Source organism: Hevea brasiliensis, chromosome 13 (assembly GCF_030052815.1).
Source record: "Hevea brasiliensis isolate MT/VB/25A 57/8 chromosome 13, ASM3005281v1, whole genome shotgun sequence".
Lineage (NCBI taxonomy): Eukaryota > Viridiplantae > Streptophyta > Magnoliopsida > Malpighiales > Euphorbiaceae > Hevea > Hevea brasiliensis.
Window position 1 is genome coordinate 88,270,998 of NC_079505.1, and position 16,997 is coordinate 88,287,994.

General features: G+C 33.3%; 2 protein-coding genes and 2 pseudogenes across 2 annotated transcripts; 1 reads left to right on the forward strand and 3 right to left on the reverse strand.

The window, feature by feature from the left end:
• The first annotated feature begins 145 nt into the window (after positions 1–145).
• On the forward strand, positions 146–5,162 carry LOC110646562 (plastidial pyruvate kinase 2). The gene is made up of 12 exons (XM_021800043.2): positions 146–613; positions 1,119–1,397; positions 1,994–2,159; positions 2,414–2,548; positions 2,681–2,791; positions 2,892–2,980; positions 3,459–3,521; positions 3,610–3,785; positions 3,869–3,971; positions 4,058–4,206; positions 4,601–4,709; positions 4,814–5,162. Exons 1-12 carry the CDS (start codon positions 365–367, stop codon positions 4,919–4,921), a joined length of 1,737 nt encoding a protein of 578 aa, XP_021655735.2. The 5' UTR covers positions 146–364; the 3' UTR covers positions 4,922–5,162.
• Positions 5,163–5,287: 125 nt separating this feature from the next.
• Positions 5,288–6,275, reverse strand: LOC110646569 (hevamine-A-like; annotated as a pseudogene).
• A 3,061-nt stretch (positions 6,276–9,336) lies between these two features.
• LOC110645746 (acidic endochitinase-like) lies at positions 9,337–11,365 on the reverse strand (annotated as a pseudogene).
• A 3,248-nt stretch (positions 11,366–14,613) lies between these two features.
• Positions 14,614–15,677, reverse strand: LOC110646577 (acidic endochitinase). Its single transcript, XM_021800058.2, has one exon. The coding sequence runs from the start codon at positions 15,640–15,642 to the stop codon at positions 14,740–14,742; it is 903 nt and encodes a 300-aa protein (XP_021655750.2). The 5' UTR covers positions 15,643–15,677; the 3' UTR covers positions 14,614–14,739.
• Positions 15,678–16,997: the final 1,320 nt, after the last annotated feature.

The window sequence follows — 16,997 nt, forward strand, 5'->3', positions numbered from 1 at the left end:
ATAATTAACGGAAGCGCCAAGTTAGGTAGGAAGCAATGAGAAGAATAGAAAATAAAAACTGCGCCCCCTAAACGACGCCGCTTCGTAGTGTCAATTAATCATAAGATTCCAAACTGATTTGAAATAAAACAATTAGCGCAAATAGTGAAAAGAAAAACACAAAATCCTTGCAGTTCTTCGATACAAACTAAGTCGAAGTTCTGTCCCTCGTCTCGATTCCTTTCTCTCTAATTCCGCCAAACCTTGCGGCGATTTCTCCAACCTCTTTAACTCAGCCTCTCTGTGTCCTTTATACTTTAAAACAGACTTCTCTCATTCAGCAGAGCTCTCTTTGAAATTTTCTTTCTACAACAGTCTCTCAACAATGGCTCAAGTGATGGCTACGGGATCGATCCATGGTTCATTACTGTGCCGTAGCTCTGGATCGCTACAAGCGCGAGTTGATAAGCTAAAGCCTTCAAGTTTTGCTTCGAAAGTGTTGGCAAGTGAGGAGAACAAGAGGGAGAAGAACTGCCTCAAAATTGCCCCTAGAAGCACTCAAATTGCGGCTGCTAAGAGATCCGTACGTGCTGAGCCTGAAGTTATTCCCGTCTCGCCCGAGGATGTACCGCAGGTCCATATTATCTCTGCCACTTGATCCTTTGTATTGTTTGTGTTTAGGAAATGTGTGATTACTAGAGCAACTTGAGATCTTGAATTTCCATTCTTTTCTTCATTTGGTAACTGGGGAAGCATAATAATAAGCTTGATTGATCAAATTGCTTGACCGCTGAGTATACGGAGCAAACGAAGTAAATGATGTTGAGTCTATATTTTTATTTTTTAAATAGCCATTTGGAAATGGAAACGAATCCTTAGACCCAGCTGGGAATTGTTTCTTGCTTCTCCAGGATTGTGCTGTAGCAGTGTACACTTGCATAATGCGGGAATTTTCCTTCTTACTAATGTATATGCTCAATTTTGCTATTTTCGGACTAATTGTGACATGACTTTGTCAATGCCACGCAACCAGGAATATATATACCTATTTTTTCTTGCCATCAAATTGCTTATGATAGTTTGTCGGTCAAAATTTGATTGGAAATCACTCATGAATTAGCTTATCATCTTTTTATCAGAAAGAAGACCAGGTTCTGCATTTACAGCAATTAGGCTACACTTCAGTGGGTGTGTGGTCCAAGCCCACAGTTAGACGCAAGACAAAGATTGTTTGCACCATTGGTCCTTCAACCAACACAAGGGAAATGATATGGAAGCTGGCTGAGGCTGGAATGAATGTTGCCCGATTGAATATGTCTCATGGAGACCATGCATCTCATCAGAAAGTTATTGACTTGGTTAAAGAATATAATGCACAGTCCAAAGACAATGTCATTGCAATCATGCTTGACACTAAGGCAGGTTCATTTCATATTAATTTTGTGATTCATATTTAAATTGCTATACTGCTTTGCTCTAGTTTGCAATTTGCAGTACTTGGGGGATATACCAGACATTTGGAACATTTCTTTAAATAGATTTACCAGTAACATTACTCAGAATTATCTGTACCATTTCTAGTCAGTCAAAGAATGTGATTAGTGTTCACCTGTTTTTGAATCGTGAACGTTCTGTTACTACTACTTATAATTTACCCATGCTTTGAACAACTCAGTGCTGATTGTGTGTCATATGCTTATTTCTGTGAAGCTTTTGAAGGTCATGTCCACATCTATCCTTTTAGATAAGGGAATCTGGCAAGCAAAAGAAAGTAATAAGCTTATATATGTGCCATTGTATCATAATGGTAACAAATTATACTAAATGCAGGTTGGCAATCTCCCACAATTATTGTTACATTAACCACTATATTATAATTAATTACACGCACACACTTAGATGTGCAAAATCTTCAGTACATGAAATTATGTGGAACAAACTTGCAACATGATATGTTGTCTTTCTCTTAAGTAGTACTTCACTTGCTTGCTCATTTGAATTTTGTTGTTACCAGGGTCCTGAAGTCAGGAGTGGTGACTTGCCTCAACCAATCACATTAACACCAGGACAGGAATTTACTTTTACAATTCGTAGGGGGGTTGGCACTGCTGACTGTGTCAGTGTTAACTATGACGATTTTGTTAATGATGTAGAAGTTGGTGACATGCTTCTTGTTGATGGTATGTGACTTTTCTATCATCATGGAAACTTTAGCTTCTCACCTTGTGCTAGGGATCTTTAACAAATCTAGATGTCTTATAATTATAGAGGGGAATGGTTACAAAGGTTGAGTAGAAATTTATTTCAAGGAGGTCCTTATCTATATTTCAAGTTTTTCTCTCTTTTCCTCCCTTTTCTCATTGAACAAGATTTGAAACAGAAAAAAGATTTGTCATGAATTATATGATTTTCTTACTCTTGACCCGTGGTCTAGGTGGTATGATGTCACTATTGGTGAAGTCCAAAACAGAGGACTCAGTGAAATGTGAAGTTGTTGATGGTGGAGAACTTAAGTCTAGGCGTCATCTAAATGTTAGAGGAAAAAGCGCAACACTGCCTTCCATCACTGGTTGGACCTTGAATTACCTTTGATATCATTTATTTATTCCCTGAAGCTTTACCTTTTGTTTCCATTTTTGGCCCCAGGATGGGGATGTTGTTTTTGTAAATGAACTTACTTGTTTGTGATATTTTCCTGCAGAAAAGGATTGGGATGACATAAAATTTGGGGTGGACAATAAAGTTGACTTCTATGCAGTTTCCTTTGTAAAAGATGCACAAGTAGTTCATGAATTGAAGAACTATCTTCAAAGTAAAATCTGTTTGGATCTTATATTACAAAGTAAATTTGAGTCACATGCATGATAATCAAGCTAAATTTAACATGCATGATGTTTTCTGCGTCCTGGCAGGCTGCGGTGCAGATATACATGTGATTGTAAAGATTGAAAGTGCAGATTCTATAGCAAATTTGCATTCAATAATCACAGCATCTGATGGGGTAACAACCTGAATCCTTGCATAGCATATTTTAGCTGCTAATAAACTTTTGGATTTAATTTTGAGTTGAATTGATTTTGTGAATAGTAGTTTTTGAATATTGAGCTTGGTGTACTTGTATGCCATAGAATTTCTTAGTTTGAACTAATAAGCTTTAACTCAATGGTACTGGAGTTCTCAAGTTTGACCTCCAATTTGGAGCCAAAAAAAGATTTTATCAGTTTCAAACCTGCATTTTAGTGAATAAGGAACAAGAACGATTTCTTTCTGCTATTGTTGCTGAGGACAACTTGGTATCATAATATTACACAATGTATTTGTTTGGGGTGTTTATGCATGGTTTGGTTGCATGAATATATCAAGAATCTAATTAGCTCCAGTATTGATATCACAAGAACTTTTTGGTCAGAGTGGGTGCTGAGCACTCTAAATTTTCCATAATTTTTGTGCTGAATGTAGTATGTACTCTTCTTATATAGGCAATGGTTGCAAGAGGAGACCTTGGTGCAGAGCTCCCCATTGAGGAGGTTCCACTTTTGCAGGTAATTTTGTTTCTTAGAGAGTGATAACTGATGACAGTATTGTATTAGCATGGATGTGAATTTGAGTGACTTTCTATCTAAACTATAGGAAGAAATTATCAGACTGTGCCGAAGCATGGGGAAGGCTGTTATTGTGGCAACAAATATGCTGGAAAGCATGATTGTTCATCCAACTCCAACCAGAGCAGAGGTATCTGATATTGCCATTGCAGTTCGTGAGGGTGCTGATGCAGTAATGCTTTCTGGAGAAACTGCTCATGGAAAGTGAGTTGGTTTTCTCATTGTGTACATTGTAAGTGCAATTATATATTGAAAAGTCTCAATGAAGAAATTTGATGTCCTTGCAGATTCCCATTGAAAGCTGTGAAAGTTATGCACACAGTTGCATTACGAACTGAAGCAACCATAGCTAGTGGTACAATGCCACCAAATCTTGGTCAAGCGTTCAAGGTACCTGACATTAAGTCTATTGTCTTTTATTTTTATCATTTCTTTGGTTCCTTTGGATTGTCAATCTGACATCTTGCTTTATGTAGAACCACATGAGCGAGATGTTTGCGTATCATGCAACCATGATGTCAAACACTCTCGGAACCTCAATTGTTGTCTTCACCAGGACTGGCTTCATGTCTATATTACTGAGCCATTATCGACCTTCTGGCACTATTTTTGCCTTCACAAATGAGTGAGTTTCTTGTGTCCCTAAATTTCAAATTTGTCACTGTTCAGTTACTCTGGCTCTTACCTCAGCTAAAGATGCACGAGTATTGGATCTTAATAGGTTGTAAGCATAAAAATGGTGCTTTTGATTATCTTCTTATTTATCCTGGACTGGTCTCATAAAAGTCCTCTTGGTGTTTTAATATTTCAGTGCCTATAAAGTATAAAAATATTAAACTGCTGACTTAATGAGCTGCTGCTGTAAATTTGTTAGAACTGCATAGATCAGCCATTTATAGGAAAATATAGCTGTTTCTTCCCGCAGAAGGGGGAAAAGAAAAAGATTAGTCCATGTAAAAGAAGTGGTATTTCAGTTTTTGAGAGTTTGACCACTTGCACGATTTTTAATGACCATGCAGGAAGAGAATACAACAGAGATTGGCTTTGTACCAAGGAGTTTGTCCCATATACATGCAGTTTTCAGATGATGCAGAAGAAACATTTGCAAATGCCTTATCAGTGCTCAAGGTAAGTTTTAATAGGACAAGTTCATCCAAATCTTTCTAATTAGCTAGGAATTGAGGTGTACTTACCAGCTTATCTGCTTTTTTACTTTGGGTTTTTGTTTACAGAATCAAGGGATGGTAAAGGAAGGGGAGGAAGTTGCACTTGTTCAGAGTGGCAGACAACCAATCTGGCGGTTCCAATCTACACACAATATTCAGGTCCGGAAAGTGTAGTCAAAGAAAGATGATAAACTTACTATGGCATTTTAGATTAGGATAATTTATGGAGTTCTTATCTGAGCACTAAATGACTTCCGTTGTGGGATTGCCATCATTCCAGCTCGTTGTGTCTGCTTCCTAGGTTTTAACAGGATTATTTCTTAACGGTTTATTTTGTCTTCTCTTTTTCCCTGATACGCACGTGTTATATGATGCTTTAGAACAAGTCGCAGTTGAATGAAAATTTTTCCCAAGAGTCATGGCATACAATTATTACAGCTGCAAATTGTGGAAGTTCTATCGTACAAAAATCAATCCTGTTGGATCTAAGTTTTTACAGTTGTTATGTTTAAATAAAAGAGTAGAAGAAAATGGTCTACGGAAAAGAAGTGTCCCCATTTTATTGACTTTGTCAAGCAAATCAAAGACCGGCTACATTGTTTCATTTAATTTGCTAGCAAGCAAAGCAATGCTAGTGCTGTCATATTCACACACTTTTCAGAATGGAGGAACTATATCCATTCTTATCATCTTAGAACTTTGATCAGAGTATGATACCTCCATACTTAGGTGACTTCTTTATTGCTGGAAGAATTTGAGAAGTCAGCACATCTGGTGGAATGTACCCTCTTCCAGCTGCCTCAGGAGCTGCCGGCAAACCCATAAATATTTCCTTGCATTTATAGAAGTGGTCCATCGATTCCATGAGTTAATGATGTTGTTAATGTTACCAGAACTATATTGGCAGGGAGGATTGCTATAAAACTGAACCCAAACATGGTCAAAAAGACCCGTATTAAGGGCAGTCCCTAAGTTTCTATCAGGGAATGGACATTGGGGAGTTGTAGATACACCTTCTTGCCTGGCTTGCTATATGCAGATAAGCAGCGTGAGAGATCCTCCCAGTACAGGGTTGAACCCTGCTCTATGTCAAAATCAATACCATCCAATACAACATCACCCAGGGGACGGGAAGACGATTTCCCACCCAAAAAATTATTCCACAAATAGTCTGCTACGTTTCTTGCATCAGCTTGAGAGGCCAAAGTGTAGCTTCCAATGCCACCGCCAAGAGAAAGCATCACCTTAATTCCTTGCTTTTGGCAACTCTTGATGCCATTGCTGACAATGATGCAACCATTGGTTGCTGGGTTGCAATTTCCGACAAGATTGATTTCAGGGGTTTGACCATTACCAAATTTGTTGAGGAACGCTATGTTTACATAAGAATATTTCCCTGTGGCACAAGTTTCTGCTAGAGTTCATTGCCGTTTTGATCCCAATAAATGGTTATTCCACTGGAATGGGAGGCTATAACCAGTGAGATTACTTGGAGAGGAAGAAGGATGGCTTAGGGTTTTGTGGCCATCATTGCCAAGTAAATGAACACTAGTTATTGGTTCTATGCCTTTATAATGCCGATGAATGGTCCTGGTCCCTTATATAGAGTAGTACAAGGGTAGCTTCAGTGGGAAATTAAATAAAAGCATCACCAACCAAAACCCAAAAAATAAATGCAAAAAGTAGGGCTATAGACTGAGTTGTTATTCCTTTTCAATATTTGCATAGCTGGGGGAGCCGATTTAGCTGACTGGAAATCTGCTTTCGGAAAAATAGATATGCAAATTGTCAACTAGAAATGGTGAGCTCATGTGCAATTAGATTGTGGATATGTAAGGAGCCCCAAAGGCAGGGTTTGATTTGCTAAGCTTTGGCGTTGACCAATACGAGTTCGCTAGTGATCATCTTAACAAAGCCATGCATGATGGACTCCGACTTTTCTATTGAGGATGGAGGATAATGGGCTTGTCCTGAAGATATTATTGATTCCAACGAACAAATGGCAGCTGGTGGAATTAATCTCTGTTAGGAAATATTCAATTTTGAATTCATTTTTAAAAATGATAGAAAAATTATAATTATGTGTAAATAAAGACAATTTAATCGTATAATGTTTAAATAAGTCAACCCTTTACGGGACTGAAAGCACTTTCTGTCAGGTCATGCTTGCAATTGTCTTGCAGGACAGCCATCAGTCGACGACCAACAATGCTACCCAAAACCAAACAATGGCACCAGATCATTAAAGCAAGCCCAGAAAGGTCCCTATGAAGAGGAATCATGCATTTGCCATCCCTGGTAGCTCACTATGAAGCAAGTGAAAATCCCAATAATCGATCTCTATATTGCAACCCAATGATCATATGTAAGCATAAATAAAAGTTTTGCCATCCTAGACGAGTGATTTACAGATTCATGTTTTACAAGATCTGTGTACTATCCTACGTCTAAAACTTTTATCAATGTGTGGTGCAAAATCCGACATATGTTTCATCATGGTTTTAAATCGCGATCACGGTCACAATCGCGGTCGCGGGTAACAAAAACGAGCCCGTAATGGTCGTAACATAACGGTAATTGTATAGCACTACGCAAATTTTTTTAAAAATTTTGTAAAGTTCACGAAGTGAGTATAAAAAAAAAATATGCCCCTACTTGTAACTGTTGATTACTCATTAAGTAACGGTTGTCACTACCATTACATCCTCAAATTTTTTTCGCCATTAAATAATAGCCATATCGATAACGGTAGTTAAAAATTCCTATAAATAACACGACCGTTATTTGAATCCATGTGTTCCATAGAAAGGTTCATCATGAAAGCTCGACATCTAACCCACCTCAATTCACTCTTAGCAATAGTGACTCAAATGGAAGCAGGGAATATTGGATCAAAACAGGTGCAGACTGTTAGTATTACCCAAAATTTGAGCTTTACTGAAATTCCAGGAAGAAATTGGAAAGGATAAAGAAGACAATTGCACTTTGATAAATAAATATGTGCTAATATCTTCCACAAATCCTTGGAATCAAAACTAAACAAAACATAATTCATATTACTTTCAGTTCCTTGGCATTCCATAACTTTGCTTGGTTATCTGAACCAATTCAAATAATGAATTATTAAAATACTAAAACATCATAGAATAGTATTCCTAATTAAACCACGGTGACAGCACAAAAAAGAACAACTAAATTCCACCAGTTATGGAGTTTGATACTCCTCGACCTTGTCATTGAAAGTAATTCCCTATCATAGCAGTTGAAATCATTCCACTTCTTGCGGAAAAAAAGAATTTACGTTTCAATTCGTCGTCGAGGTGGTATTCTGAAAGGGTCTGGAAAACACAGAGGAAGTATCCCTCTCGTTCACGAAGGAAAGGGAAATGTCATAAAAATGTCAAACTCTCAGTTCTACTCCACATGGACTTCAGCACATGGATCGGGTTAGTAAGCACCTTAGAGGGAAGGGCACTTTGACCGCTTACCTATATCATTGGGATCTTAACACACTCCGTCATTGAATTAACTCCATCCTAAACGACACTTTATAAGGAAATGAATGCCTAAGTCATATATCCATCAATTTATTCCAACCAAGCTTAAGCTCATATCCACCAACTCCAATAAACAGAAGTTGCAAACGATAGCGTTCAAGAAATTAAGTAGCCAAGCAAATCTTCAGGTTGGAATTCCCAGGTTGAACTTTTCCCCCACTCATAAATCCTGCAGAAGGAAAATTCCAGGAGTAAACTTGGGAGTTGGGACAAGATATTGGACCAACTAATTCATTGAAGACTTTGGAGTTGGGCAAATTATTGAGTATACCGGTGCACTAAAAAATAGTGCACCTTACACTCATATAAAAATAGTTATATCTTGAACGCAGAAAAATGAGATCTATTATTTTGTAAGTGAAGGTATACATATATTAAGTGTACCTAATAATTTGCGGAGTTATTATTTTTTTTTTATAATGATAGCATTTCATTTCTTAAAATCAAATTATATATAACATTGTTCTCTAATTAAGCCACCTTTCTTGGGCGTGAACGTCTAGGTACAAAAACTGGAACTAAGAAGGGCTTGTTACTTCGTATCAATATTTTATCTAGTCATGATGACATCCATTTTGCATCATCAAATAGTCTATGCCACCATAACATTGATGATTCTTTGAATCCCAGAAGGCATTTAGGTATATGCTCAATATACAATAAATAATTGGATGAGGTTTAATTAATCTCAAGAGTTATAAACGACTTAAAAGTCGAACAAAAAAAATATATATATAACTGGTAAATAAATGAGGGAGGAAGGTTCAATGGAAAGGATTGTTGGGGGAAGTTGATGGCGGATGATGAAGACATGGTGATTGATAAATCCAATGCTTGTTGATCTCACGTACCAGGATATCACCTGCAAAAAAATTAGGCTCTCATCGCTTTAGCCAAAAAAAAAAAAAAAAGACGGAGACAAACGAAACCACTTGGAAATATTTTGTTAACCCATTTTATAGTTGAGCTTTATGATATAAATATAAATTAAGTAGGTCATAGGACCATGTTTTATTGGCTAATAACTTATAATCACACTGCGCTTTTTATAGATGAACTATATTCAGTGTCAAATGCCTTGCTTCAGAGCATGACTCCTCCATACTTGGGGGAACTCTTGATAGATGGAAGAACCGGAGAAATGAGCACATCGGCTGGGATGAATCCACCACTAGAGGCCGCCTCCGGTGCTGCAAGTAGCCCTAAAGACACTTGGCTCGCTTGATCCATTGGTTCCATGCAATCAAGAGATTGTTAGCATCACCGATATATTGACATTGATCATTGTTATAGAATTGGACCCACACATAATCGAATAGGCCAGTGTTAATTGCGGCGCTTAGACGAGCATCAGGGAAGGGACACTGAGGAGCTGCCGATAAGGACATGTTCATTTGTTTAAGGGCCCTAGCAAGAACATCCCAGAATTGACCTGAAGCAGCTCCCTCAATATCAAAATCAATACCATCCAAAATGGCATCCCCTAGTTGACGTGAATTGGACGTACCACCAAGGAAGTTATTCCAAAGATACTTAGTAACATCGTTTGCATCATCGGCCTATGAAAGAGAGTAGTCGCCACTTTCTCCTCCAATGGACGATAGGACTTTGATGTCCTGACCTTGGCAAGCTGTAATATCAGAGCTTAAACCAGTGCAACCATTAGGACAATGACCTGCTAGATTCAACTCAGGAGTTTGAGTTTTTTACCTGTAACAGAAAAAATAATACACAAAAAAGAGTGAATTTGAACTTAATTATAAAAAAGGTGAAATTATGCTGAGTTAAAAGTTTTTAAGGCAGAAAGCTAATTAAAATAGGTTTTGACAGTGAAATAATAGTATTTATTGTCGGATATTATTCATAACAGCTTGCAACCAATTTCAATTAAAAATTATTAAATAAAATAATTTAAAAAATTGAAAGAAAGTTGGACGTTTTCATAGGTAGTGTCTAACTTTTTTTTTTTGTTAGTGGCTTTATTTTATATTTTTAAATAAAATATAAATATTATTTTAATAAATAATGTTATAATAATTAATATTAATAGAAAAAAATAATTAATTATTAAATTATTAATTTTATTTTAATAATTATGTAAAAATATATATTAATTGAGTAATAAAATAATATTATTATTTTAATAATTAAACATGTAGTAATAAAATTAATATTGACTAAATACACACATTAACTAAGACAAATAAAATTTTTAAAATTGATTCAGCCATTGAACTGGTGAGACAAAAAATTTAAGAGTTAAGATTTAGCTTGAGTCGAAACTTGATTTAACTAGTATATTATGAAATAAATATTAATTATTTTTATAAAATTAATAATTAGGAAAAATTAATAGCAATGCTTAATTATAATTAGTAATATATTATTTTTTAAAATAATTATTAAAATAAAATTAATGACATTTAAATTTAATAATTAATTTTTTTTGAAATAATTATTAAAACAAAATTAACAATATTTCATATTGTAGCTTTTTTTAATTTAAAATTTTATTAAATATTTAGTAATTTATTATTTTCTAAAAGTAATTATTAAATAAAATTAATAACATTTTATATTTTAATTTTTTATTAAATTAAAATTTAATTTAATATAATTTTAAATTAAAAATAATTTTTATAATAAAAATATTATAACCTAAAATATTAATTATTATAACATTATTTATTAAAATAATATATATATTTTAAATTGAAATCAGTTACACATTTTTCATAATAGCGTTCCACCCTCAAAATGCTATCATAATTAACATTTTATTTTTAAAATTTTTATCTCCGCACAATTTATCCAATTTTAATAATTAAGTTAAAATTTACCTTTTTTTTAGTATAATAATTTTTTTTTATTACACTCCTCTGATAAATCTAGACAAGAAAGTTATGTTCACGTATTGATAGTTTCCTGAGGCACAACACAAGTTCGGCCAAGGTGCCTTGTTGCCATTTTGGCCCCAGCAGATGGCAATGCCTGCTCCAGAAGAGGGGTTGCATAAGGTAAGAACTAAAAGGGAGATGGGCTGTGAATAGTGATAGGCCATTTTCTTGGACATCTAACCCGTAACTAGCTTGATCTATGCCTCAACCGCGGTGGAGAGAGTATACCTATTTGTAGCCGAGGCTTGCGGCAGTAATGCATGTGTAGCTCCAAGCATTTGATTGGTTTAATTTTCAATCGTATTAATCGGGGCGGAATTAGAAATTTACTTTTTGGGTAAAATATAAATATTAATAAAAAAATTAAATAAAATCTTTATATATATAACTTTTCCATGAATATTTTATTATTTCTTTCATAATTCATTTTCTTTTAATTTAATTTGTAAAAAAAAAAATTTTAATCCTGGTATTTACAACATCCTAATTATTTATATTTTTGAAATTAATTATAATTCATTAATTTAATATCATAATATTTTTAAATTAAATTTCAAGAATAATAATTAATAGTGCCGTTGCTCTCAAAGTATTTCTTACTCGCTGATTGTATATCTGTGAAATAATTTATCTTACTCAATTTATATATATATATATATATATATATATATATATATATATATATATATATATATATTGAATTACTCATATGATCTATTAAAAGTATTTCTTACCATCAAAACTTTTAAATTTTATTATATTTAATAAATTTAGACATTATTTTATAATTATCACACTTATTACATTAATAATTATTGTACCAATTATTTTAACAATTCACATCTAACATGTAATTCATTAGTTTCCTTACTTATGAAATTGATTTTCAAATTACAAGCATCGAAAGTAATTTTTACAAATGAAAATTGTGAGAATTTCATTGCGATATTGTTGTTGAATAATTTTGATTCTCTCTCTCTCTCTCTCTCTCTCTCTCTCTCTCTCTCTCTATATATATATATATATATATATAAAGTGATTATATAATATTTTTAAAAAATAAAAATTCAACGAGCACAATTAAAATTAGAATAAGAATTTATTATTTTATGATATTTTTTTATTTAATTATTATTATATATTAAAATTTTATATGTATTATTGTCTTTTTGAGATAATTTATTATTTTATATAATATTTTTTTCATAAAAAAATTATTCTGCCAAACAACAAAGAAGGGTAACATGCGCATATTTAAAAAAAAAAAAAAAAATCCTTCCCTCTCCCCCAACCTGTACGTCGGTCCTCAGCTAGTCAGGCCTGTGCGTGTCCAATGGACCAACGGTGTAAATAGAAAATGAAGTTCCTTGGTTGGAAATAAGTGTGTAGTTTCCTTTTGCTGTCAAACTCTATATATAAGGACTTAAAACTAAAAGGGCTCCACTCCATTCTAATTGGTCTACACGTCCTATTGTTTGTCATTCTTTCACACAGAAGAAAAAAAAAAAAAAAAAAAAAAAAATGTTTGTTCTGTACGTTTTGTGTAATTTAATGAACATAAATTTGATTTTGCTTGGCCAGTATTCTACCACTCATTCATTGTAAACAAGCTCTTAAAGACTAAAACCATGGCACGTCAATGGAATTAATGCTCCAAAGGGCTCGAATTATATGATGAACTAAATTGGTATTTATAATTAGAAACAGTTTGATTTATTTTTCTTTTCATTAATTTAAAATATAGGCCACAAGCCCACCATAAACTCATTTGCAAGGAGAGGGCAGAAGAGAAGATAATAAAGGCTAAAACAACGCATGAGTTGCATTGTATGCAGGGTATGATTATTTTGAATTTGTGTACACAATTTAAGTAATTTTATATAAATTTTAACGTAAATATTTAATTAAATAATTATTAATTTTATATGATGCTTTGGAACAAGTCGCAGTTGAATGAAAATTTTTCCCAAGAGCCATGGCATACAAATATAATCATTGTTAATGCTGCAAATGTGGAAGCTCTATTGTACAAGTCAATCCAGTTGAATCTGAATTTTTACAATTGTTATATTTAAAATAAAAGAGTAGAAGAAAATGGCCTACTTCAAAGACATGAGTTCCCATTTCATTGAATTTCTCAAGTAAATTAAAGACTGGCTACAGACCTATTTTACCGCAGCTTACCTTGCCTGCTAGTTTTGTTCTGATATTTATCAGCTGTTTTATTAAGAATTAAATATTAATTATTATTAGTTAATTATTATTAGTTAATTATTTATATAATGATTTAAATATAAATATTTTGTAAAAATAATTATTAAATTAATTGTTCAATATAAAAATAGTGATATTATTTTTTTTGACCCTACTCAAAACACCATCTTAGAAGAGATAACGTTTTATGATTCTCTCTCAATTTTTAAACACTAATATAAATACTTATATAATTGAATAATAAAAATAAGAGATATAATATTTTGATTTTGGTTAAAATACTAAACACCACCTTAAACGCCGTTGCTAAATAGGCCTTTATGTTTTTTGTTATCTCTCATGTACTCAGGAGCTGAATAATTTTTCTGCAGAAAGGAGAAATAGTCACTTTGCAAGAGATTATTTCATCCAACTGATATATGTATAACGAAATTTCATGCAACTGTTATATATGTAATTAATTATTTTAATCATTAATTATGATGAATTCATAAAACTTACCATAATCAATAGTTATAACAAAATTTTTATACATACAATGATTGTATTTTATAGTTTCTCAAATTAAAGTGACTTCCCGATACTGTAAATCTATGAGCCTTACTTAACCAAGTGTTCAAACACATTAAATTATATGGAACTAGCCTTGCTCTTTATTGTTGAATTTGTGCTTGCCACAAAATTTGTAAAATGTGTGTTGTTTATCCTATTTAAGTAATTTAAAATTCAATATATTCATCAGCATGGTTTTTCAATTTTCATAATTATTGTACTTAGCGAGATTAATACCTGTCTATCTCGGAATAGACTAGAATTTTGACTCTGGGCTAGCCAAGAATTTTCACATTTCAGGGTCAATTTTCAGATTGGGATTCTACAATTTAGGATAGCTGAGTTTGAACTAGTCGTAGCAGCCTAAATTTGTTCCAACCAAGCTTAAGCTCATACCCACCAAGTCTAATAAACGGAACTTGCAAATGATAGCGTTCAAGAAAGTAAGTTAAGTAACCAATAAATCTTCAGGAGTGAAATTCCAAAGTTAGTTCCGATGTTGAATTTTTTTTCTGCCACTCATCAGAAATCCTACAGAAGGAAAATTCCAGGAGTAGATAGGCTCTCAACAATTCAATGACTTAAAAGAAAAAGCACTTAGCATTATTATTTTTATCAATTTCATAATTCAGAAAAGAAAAACCACTTAGCAATATTATTTTAATCCATTTCATAATTCAGCTTTATAATATTTATTGTAATTCATAAAATTATAAATATAAATTAAGCAGGTCTTATATATATGACCATGTTTTATTGGCTAATAACTTGATCACACTGCGCTCTTTATAGATGAACTATATCCATTGTCATAGAACTTGCTCCAGAGCATGACTCCTCCATACTTTTGTGAACTCTTGATAGATGGAAGAACCTGAGAAATGAGCACATCTGATGGGATGAATCCACCACTAGGGGCCGCCTCTGGCGCTGCAGGTAGCCCCAAAAACACTTGGTTTGCTGGAACTGTGCTCCATTGATTATTCCATGCAGTCAAGAGATTGTTAGCATCACCGCTATATTGACACGGGGGGTTGTTATAGAATTGAACCCACACGTAATCGAATAGGCCAGTGTTAATTGCAGTGCTTAGATGAGCATCAGGGAAGGGACACTGTGGAGCTGCCGATAAGTACACCTTCCTTTGTTGGCTAAACCCATTAAGGGCCCTGGCAAGATCGTCCCAGAATTGGCCTGAACCTGCCTCAATATCAAAATCAATACCATCCAAAATGGCATCGCCTAGTGGACGTGAATTGGACGTACCACCAAGGAAGTTATTCCAAAGATAGTTAGCAACTTGGGTTGCATCATCTGCCGATGAAAGTGAGTAGCTGCCTCCACCTCCTCCAATGGACAATAGGACTTTGATGCCTTGACCTTGGCAAGCTTGAATATCAGAGCTTAAACCAGTGCAACCATTAGAACTAGGATCACAATGACCGGCTAGGTTCAGCACAGGAGTTTGGCCATTCCCAAAATTAGACAAGAAAGCTACGTTCACATATTGATAGTTTCCCGAGGCACAAGTTTCAGCCAAGGTGCCTTCATTGCCATTTTGGCCCCAATAGATGGCAATACCTGCTCCAGAAGAGGGGTTGCATAAGGTAAGAACTAAGAGGGAGATAAGTAGGGTGATAGGTTGTGAATAATGGTAGGCCATTTTCTTTGACATCTAACGTGTAAGTAGCTTGGTTTATGTCTCAACAATAGCGGAGAGGATACCAATTTATAGGTGAGGCTTGTGGGGATCATGCTGTTGGTTCAATTTTGAACCGTATTAACCAAAACATTAAATTAATTGAAATTGAATCAAACCGTAATGTGAGATATAATTAAATCAAATCATATATATGTATATATATATATATATAATTTTCGGTTTGAGCTATTTTATTGGACTTTTCTAATGTTTAAATTTTTATTATTTGAACTGACGTAAAATTTTTAAAATGCACATAATATTCTGGACAGTCCATCAAGATCCATAAAATTAATAACACATCAAATACATGGCATGAAAAATTCATAAAATTAGTAAAAATCTGGATTGATTTGATTCAGTAGTGGATGCATTTGGATAAATGAGGGGCAATTGACCCGATTTATATATATTTATCCTCTTTAATTTAAGCATTAAATTTTTTTAAATATATTTTTATAGTGAGAAATTAATCAATTCCTTTTTTATTAAAAAAATTTTAATATTTATATTTCTTTAAATTTATTCTTAATAAATTTAATTATTACATTTTAAATAAATTAAATTAAATATATAATATATATTTTTATTCCATCAAGACAGAAGGCAATTTAATAAGAGAATATAACCAATTAAATAATAAACAAAAAATAATGAGTTAATAAAAAGTAATTACAAACACCTTTGCAATATAAAATATTCAAAACGTCTACAGCCCATTTACTTCTCCCTTCTCCCATTTTCTCTCTCTCTCATCTCCACAATTTTCTCTTATCAACTTTTCATTTATTTACTCGCAGAAATAATCAAATATATATTTAGGCAATGTATGATTTAATAGTATTAATAATAATGTAATTATTGATAATTTTCAAGATATTACATCTCGTCAACTATAATTGTAAGAATTTTTTCTATAATATTATTCTTTATAAATTGATTTCAAAAATCTTCTTTTTTTAGTTATACTAATCAAATGAAAAAAAAAATTGTTAGAAAATAATAATCAAATCAATTTAATTTTTCAGTTAAAAATGATTTTTTTTTTCTCAGCCCTACGTGGGTCAAACGCGTACGAAGAATTAGAAACGCGTTTCCAATGCTTATCTAGAAAATGAAGTCTAACATGTATTTGCCAGGAAATAAGTGCGCTATCAACTTCTAGAATATCTTAACCACGAAGGCAATGGAATTAAGGATCAAACGGGCTCCAATTGTATCATCAACTGACTTGGTATTTATAATTAGAGATAGTCTGATTTTATTTTTTTAAAAAAATATAGTTAAAGAGTTAATAAAATTCGAGTTTGAATTTTTTTTATTATTAA

What these genes read in the sequence shown, in the direction of transcription:
- LOC110646577 (XM_021800058.2), bottom strand. Translation starts at nt 15,642, where the DNA reads ATGTCAAAGAAAATGGCCTACCATTATTCACAACCTATCACCCTACTT.
- LOC110646562 (XM_021800043.2), top strand. Translation starts at nt 365, where the DNA reads ATGGCTCAAGTGATGGCTACGGGATCGATCCATGGTTCATTACTGTGC. An exon ending in CAATCATGCTTGACACTAAG is followed by an intron (nt 1,398 to 1,993) that starts GCAGGTTCATTT and finishes TGTTGTTACCAG; the next exon opens with GGTCCTGAAGTCAGGAGTGG. An exon ending in GGAGAAACTGCTCATGGAAA is followed by an intron (nt 3,786 to 3,868) that starts GTGAGTTGGTTT and finishes ATGTCCTTGCAG; the next exon opens with ATTCCCATTGAAAGCTGTGA.